This window comes from Entamoeba invadens (genome assembly GCF_000330505.1).
Source record: "Entamoeba invadens IP1 unplaced genomic scaffold scaff_1105074725591, whole genome shotgun sequence".
NCBI classification, from domain to species: Eukaryota; Evosea; order Mastigamoebida; family Endamoebidae; genus Entamoeba; species Entamoeba invadens.
Genome location: NW_004191750.1, coordinates 61,843 through 69,425, shown reverse-complemented (window position 1 = coordinate 69,425; position 7,583 = coordinate 61,843). Strand labels below are relative to the sequence as shown.

The 7,583-nt window shown below is 27.8% G+C and overlaps 3 protein-coding genes across 3 annotated transcripts; 2 read left to right on the top strand and 1 right to left on the bottom strand.

The window, feature by feature from the left end:
• EIN_167600 (hypothetical protein) lies at positions 1 to 1,413 on the bottom strand (the record flags this gene model as incomplete). Its single annotated transcript, XM_004183743.1, has 1 exon — positions 1 to 1,413. One exon carries the CDS (start codon positions 1,411 to 1,413, stop codon positions 1 to 3), a length of 1,413 nt encoding a protein of 470 aa, XP_004183791.1.
• A 535-nt stretch (positions 1,414 to 1,948) lies between these two features.
• Positions 1,949 to 4,001, top strand: EIN_167590 (hypothetical protein; the record flags this gene model as incomplete). The annotated part of the gene is made up of 4 exons (XM_004183742.1): positions 1,949 to 3,481; positions 3,603 to 3,647; positions 3,745 to 3,868; positions 3,952 to 4,001. The coding sequence occupies 4 exons, from the start codon at positions 1,949 to 1,951 to the stop codon at positions 3,999 to 4,001; spliced, it is 1,752 nt and encodes a 583-aa protein (XP_004183790.1).
• A 1,533-nt stretch (positions 4,002 to 5,534) lies between these two features.
• On the top strand, positions 5,535 to 5,942 carry EIN_167580 (hypothetical protein; the record flags this gene model as incomplete). Its single annotated transcript, XM_004183741.1, has 1 exon — positions 5,535 to 5,942. One exon carries the CDS (start codon positions 5,535 to 5,537, stop codon positions 5,940 to 5,942), a length of 408 nt encoding a protein of 135 aa, XP_004183789.1.
• Positions 5,943 to 7,583: the final 1,641 nt, after the last annotated feature.

Genomic DNA, 7,583 nt, shown 5'->3' with positions numbered 1-7,583 from the left:
TTATACCCCTCTTTCAAATATCATTGGATCAGGAAATAGAAGGCGATACCAATCAAGTAAATAGTTGATTTCTCTGGACACACCAATTGATCCTTCGAAGTCGTCATTGACACATATACAATATGGCTTCATTTTTAATATTCTATTTTTCATTTCAACATTTTTAGTGTGATCTTCTCGAAGATTCCAAAAGAAAGTCCACCCATCCACATGAACGTAATTTGCTACACCTAACAAGTATGAATAATGTTCGGCGAAAAAGGGATAATTCACTGCATCGCAAGATCTGATTCTATTGGATCTCTGATGGTTAAAAGTTTCTTTAAAACTCTCTTCGAGTTTTACTAAGAGACTTTTTCTGAAGAAGTATGCCGAGTGACTGATATAAGGTCTCTTGGTGTTTTCAGACAAGTTAAAATAGAAATTTAGTTTTTGGTTGGCAGATGCTATTGATTTGTGCCACTTATTCTCACTTATCCATTTCTCATCTGGAGCTAAGTTGTTTTCAGTATATATTTGAAGTCTATTTTCTTTGATGAAATATTCTGGTGGTGTGTAGTTGGTGAAAATGAAGTCGTCGTTTAGATATACAAAGCATTCAGAAAGTCTCGGTATTCTGTATATGACAGTTTCTATTGCGTCACTGTTAAAATTGGGGAGTTCCTTTGCATCAAAGAGTTGATTGTGTGATACAATTTCTAATGTGTATGTCTCATATTTTGAATTAAAGTTGTGATTCTTTTCGTTGTTCTTTTTAAACAACTTTTCCTCCAAAACATCCATCTGTGTATAGAACTTATTATTGTGATTTTCTTTGTGCCTGATTATTTGAAATGAATTTTGTCCAATTGGTGCATCTATGAAATCTGGTATTTGGTTGTCTGTTATTATAAAGTAGTTTTTGATATAAGGAAGATACGTAAATACACTTCTCATTGAATATTTAATTGAGTTGAAATCTCTAAATCGATTTGGTTCATAACGAAATTTGTACCTTTTGAACTTATCACGCCATTTTGGTTCACTCCCATTCACCCAAAGCCACACTGCATCAATTTGATTGTTACAAACAGGGGAAATTGAATATAATGAAGTATTGGATATTTTAATTTTGGGTGTTTTATTAATAGTAAAGTCTAAAGAATCACAATGAATATTATTATTCTGTAAAATAATACCTTTTGCAAATTCTTTATTAACAAGTGTAGTGGTGTTTTTTAAAATTTGAGTTTGGTTGAAGGATATCAAATAATACCATTCAATCAAATAATAATAATACATTTTGGTCGGATGGATAAAAGGTAATAATGTTTGGTTGTTGAAATTGGTTGATTGTCTTATTGAACAATAGAAATTTACAGAAATAAAATAAAAAGTTAACACAGAGACAAATAATATCGTATTGCATGTCATTTAATGATAAATGTGGTATATATAGTTTGTTATTTTAAAAAATGATTATTTCCTTTAACTGAGTTACACAATTTTTTAAAATTAAATTAAAAAAATAAATCAAATAATAATAATTGTTTGTTTTAAAATTTTGAATATTTGTCAAATTATCAACAATCTTATGTTAATAAAAAATTGAAATGTTTTATAATTAAATTATATATTATTATTATAAATTGATTATTTGTTTATTAATTAATTAATTAATAAAAATACTTCACCATAAAACTAAATAATATAAATGATAAATTCAATTACAAAAAGAAAGTTTAAGAGTTGTCGAAAAGTAATCCAAAACCCTTAATTAATTATATAAAACATGATTTAAACCAAGAAAATATACAGAATTTTATTAACCATTAAGTAATAATAGATAACGATAAACAGATTTTTCACTTTCGAAAATTCTACTTTATTCTAAAAGTTGTTATTAACTAAAATTTCTTTTAGTGACATTTTTGATATTTAAAAATATTGATTCTTAAAAAACAATCAAATGAACAAAGATAAGATAGTACAAAGTTCTTTAAGAGTTTTGAAATACTTTGTTTACTCAATTTTAAATGGAGGATTGGTTTTTTCAACTTCAACTGTTTCTTGTTTGATATCTCCGTTTATGTACATAAAAACTGGTATGTCGATATCCACCATATCATTGATATTTGGAGGGATTATACCATTGATTGTGTCATTTATACAGCCGATATTTGGTCTTTTGTCCGACATTTTCCCAATCAAAAGATTCAAAAGAAGATTTTTTATTGTTATTGGCAGTATTATTGCAATTATTCTATTGCCATTTGTTTCGTATTCTGACTCAATAGGCATTGCTTTGGGAGATACAAAAGGCACACTTTCAAACTCAACAAATTCATCTTCTGCAACAGAAAACGACATGATAATCAGTCAAGTACTTGGTGTCATTTTCATATCATTTTCTAGCACTTCAGTTGTAATTGTTCAAAACATGGACAGAGCTTTAATAGTAGACAACATAGAGTCAGAGTATCAACACAATGCAAATTTCTTTGCTGCTCTATTGAGTGGGTTCTTCATATTATTGTTTTATATAATTGCGGCAACATGTGCTGAAATTGACAATTACTACAATTTCATGTTCATTCTCAGTGCTGTTTTGATTGCAATAACTTCATTTGTCACCACTGTGTTTTCTAAGGAAAAAACAACAAAACAGACAAAGAATTCGTTTGAATTACTTGATACCAATAACGATTCAAAAGATGTGCAACAACAAACAACGTCATCAGATGTTATTGTTTCTCCAACCACAGAGACTCCACTTATCGACAAAAATACAAAAGAAGAAGAAAACAAAACTCCAATAGATAGGAAGAGAAAAATAATCGAATTTATAAAGGGATTTGGGTGGAAGTTGTGGGTACTTGCATTCATACAAATGTCTGCTACTGTTTCAGTGTTACTTTTCCCGAGTTTTGTTGCAAATTATTTTCCAATCAATTTGTACCATGCTGAAACAGACGACCCAAATTTTCAAAAAGGTGTATCGATGGCAATGTACTCATTAATGGCACAGGGTGGCGTTCTTGTTATTTGTTCATTGTTATCGTCATTTGTTTCAAATTATGAGAACATCTTGTTTTCTGTGACATCTTTTGTTTGTGTCTTAAGTCATGTTGGTATCATATTGATGGACTATTTTGCTCAAAATTATACAACACCACCCGCTTGGATATTAACAGTCGACTTTATATGCATTGGAATGACTGGAATACTCGAGTCTGTTGTTCTATCAGTGCCGTTTGTCATTCTCACTAAAATCTCTGAACCTAAAAGATATGGGACTGACTTGGCGTTTTTGGCTGCGGCCACGACATTTGGAGTTGTGATTATATCAAACATTTTCGCACTTTTATTATACTTTGAACTGTCGTTGGTTTCCATATTTTATTTGTGTGGGTCAATGGCATTATTATGCTTTTTGTCTTGTTTCTTACTTCCTATTATGACCAAAAATAAAAAGAACGAAGAAAAAGAAAATGAAGATGAAGTTTTGATATAATTAATATATTTTGTTTGTCATTTAAGATGGGTTTCGTTAACATTTGAAAGTCAATATCATTGTTGTTATCACATAAAAAAATTTATATAGTTGTTTATTTTTAAAAAAGAAAAGATTGCAATTTTGCATAAATTTGGATTTTTCACTCCATTTCGTTTTTTAATTGTCTACGATTCAATTTATTAATGAAAAGAATCTTTTCAATTAAATTTAAAAATAGTGTGTTTCTTATATAATAATTTTTTAAACAGCACTCCCTGCCTATCTACTATAGTCAGTCTGTAAAAAGTTGTCCGTGCATTTTTGGATTATTAAAACTGGAGTATTTCGGAAAATATTCGAAACACCCAAAACACCGTTTCATAATTTTACTTGGTTTTCAACATTTTTTTCTAATTCCCAATTTTTTAACTTATTTTGTGTAAATTTTTGTCAAATTAACAACATTTTACAAGCAGACAACATTTTTAGACAGACCTTATTATTATCTGCATATAAATCAAATTAACTTATAATTACATACATGATACCAATACCATTTTATACACCACTAACATTTTCTTATCAGAATCACTATATGCAGTTATCCAATCAAAAAGTGGTAGCATACTACCCGTCTTATAATGATACCCAAGTATCTACAATTCAAATTGAAGATGTACAAATAGAAAAACAACAAAATACTATCGACAATGTTCAATATTTGAAACATTATATACAATCAATTAAATCTCAAAGAAGCAATAACATACTTCCCGTTGTTTGTGGTCATGTATTTCATAGAAATGGCAGATCACCTTTTTGTTTTTGTTTGAAAATGAAAAATTCAAATTACAAATAATGAATTTATATCTTGCTTCCTCGACAGTGGCACGACGTGAATTTCAACGAGTGATCACAAAACCTCGTGGTGATCAAAGTTTATTTAAATGCGACTACTTTTATTGTTAAAGTTGATTTTATAAATTTTTCTCAATTTTGCGATTTTTGATACTTTTGAAAATGTATTTTAGATATTTTTTGTATATTTTACACTTATTTTCTTTAAGATTTGTTTTTCGAAGTCGGAACAAACAAAAGTATCTTTTCGTCTTATCTTATTTCTTTTACAAAAAAAATAGCAAAACCCAATTTATTAAATTTTTGTATTTTTCGAAGTTTACAAAAAAATCTATTTATTTCCCCTTGTAATTGTTTTTGAGATCAATTACATAATGAAATTTCAAGACACCTCAAAGTCTGTTATTTATTTTATTTTCTTTGTTATTTTATGATGCAATTGATTTTGAATATTCCGGACCAGTATGTTTTACGATGCAATTTGGTCTTTGTTATATTTTATAATTAATTTTATTATTGTAATAGGTTGTGGTCATCTCAATAAATTTTTGATCTGACTTTTCCATCAAACTGTGACTTGTTTCTGAAAAGATCAAACAAAAAAGTGAACCTTTGTTCATCCCCACTTCAACAAAATATTCACTTTTTTACTATAATTTATAAAAATTTACTAGAGCTGTCGTTCCAGGGTGTCTAGTATTTTTGAAAAAATTAAAGAAAAAAAGGTCACATTTACATTACAATTGACTAAGATTTTTATTTTTTTACAAATTTTGATTTTTCCCGTCCTCGAAGGGTTAATGATATTTGGTCATTAAACCAGTATTGATATTATTGGTAAAATCAGTCTTTAAACGTAATCTGGTGTACAAAAAGCTATAATTTTGTCTAAACATCGGGCATTAGGTGGAACGTGAAAAAAACCTGAAACAACTGGGATAGATTTTTGGGACTGCTGACCGAAATATTTCATTTTTAATTGTTTAAAAAATATCAGATAACATAAGAGACAAGATAACGTTAAAAACAAACAGTATTATTTTTTGAATAAATAATGTTTTTAGACAATCTCTATTTGATTTTTTTATTTGAATGAACAACAAATTTTCGAATTTTATTTTTTCAAAACAAAAAATATAAAACAGAATTTAGCTTCTGAAAACCACTGAAATAATAAAGAACTTAAAACTAATAAAAGACAATGGGAGTCCTCTTTTTGGTTCTATTTTGTTTAACACTCTCTCGTGAGAGCACTGGAGAAGAGGCTGATAAAGCAATAGAAGCTGGAGGACTTGTTGTGGTAAAGTATTATTTAGAGACGTGTCATTTCTGTACTAAGATAAAAGAAGAATACAAATCTTTAGAAAATGACTTGGCAAGCTTTGGAGACAAAATTCAATTCCTCGATATCAATTGTAAAGAGCATAAAGAATTTTGTGAAAAGGGCGGCGTTCATTCATTCCCAACTATCATTCCATATTACCACAAATTGATGTATGAACAACTCCTCCCACCAAGAGAAATTTTCAACTGGAAACTGCAAATCCTTGAAATTTACAATTCACCACTTAATGAAAAATATATCGGTAAAACAAAATTTAAAGTCTAAACAATAATTATGTGGAATGTTTGGTTAATTATAATATCAATTACTATTAAGTGTAATATTAAAGTTATTTTTTTAATAAAGTTGATATTTATTCAGTTGGACAAATTGGTACAGTGAAAATGGTCTGTTTGTCGCGCAATTGACCAATCATTTTGGTGTACAACTATTATTTTTTTGTCCTCGAATCTGCAATTTTTGTTGAATTTAAATCAAATTTTATGTAAAAATAAACTTCAATATCAAATCAAACTTTCTTTAAAAATTCTCTCAAATCTGACAAATAAATTTCTTTTGTGTTGTATTTACGACAAATAGACACCTTTCATTGTATTTGGTATCAAAGTGACTATTAATTTTAGCAAGAACAAACAGGGAAATTTAAAATTGGTTTACTTGATTGTGCATCCACATTTTATGCAAAAAATATATCATTATTGTTGATTTTGTTTTTTATCTGAAAATAGGATTTTCTTGTTTTTCCTAATAAGAGTGGGAAGATATTTAGAGAAGTTAGATCATTGTTTAAATGTTAATAATATTAATATTTATGTATTTTTATTGGTATAATTTTTATAATCAATTAAAAATAATAAATGAATATATAATCAGAGGTTTCCAAAATCAGCTTAAAAGTAATTAGAGAAAATTTTGGTATTAATTGTGTTGATTTGTCAATTAATTACAAAAAGATTATAAAACTGTCTTTTTGTATTTTTTTGTTTAAAATAAACATAAAAAGGTTTCAAATTACTCTTTCGGCAATAATTTCATTTGGTACAAATCTTTTGCAAAAACATAAATTTGATTTAAACAAAAAAAGAAACAAAAAATACTTCAATAAAAAACATATCTATGAAAATACAAATAATTGTTTTTGGTTTTTGTTTTTTGAATGATGGCAAAATTGTAAATTGGTAATTTTTTTTTGAAAAAACAGCAATTAACTTATCAAACGTGTTCTTTATTTAATATCACATTTATTCACTGAATACATTTTATCAATAAATATATTCAATAGCTATTTTCAAAGAACATCCACTGCTTCATTTTCAAAGACAAGATCATCAACTACAATTTCTGATTTTTTAAGCGCTTTATCATGTGTTAACAACATCATCCTTTCAACTGCATCAATTCCCATTCGTGGTCTAAAGTACAACTTGAGACGACTAAATGCCGACTCACATAAAGAAGAAGTAAAATTTAACGAACGACATAACAATAGTGCTTCCAAAAGCAGGGGGTGTTTTTTGGAGACCAAACTTCTATAGTCGTAAAGGTCAAGAAAAAGTTCTTCATCATTCGATCCTTTCAAATCCATTAGTTTTTCTCGAATAAATTCAATATCATTTTCATTTTTAATTATTTCGAGTTCGTTACCATAAATAGCCATACACTCTGGTAGTTTAGTTATACCACTTATTAAACCATCAAAATTGTTCCACAAATATACTATTGCCTCAACTGGATATTTTTCTTGTAAATTCATGCCAAAATCTTCATCATATTTTTTAATAAAATCACATTCATTATATATATTTTTACTGACTACAGAATTACACACAGAACTAAATCTTAATTTCAAATTCACAATAACACATTCCAAATGACTATGAATCAAAGCGATGTTATTTGTATTAT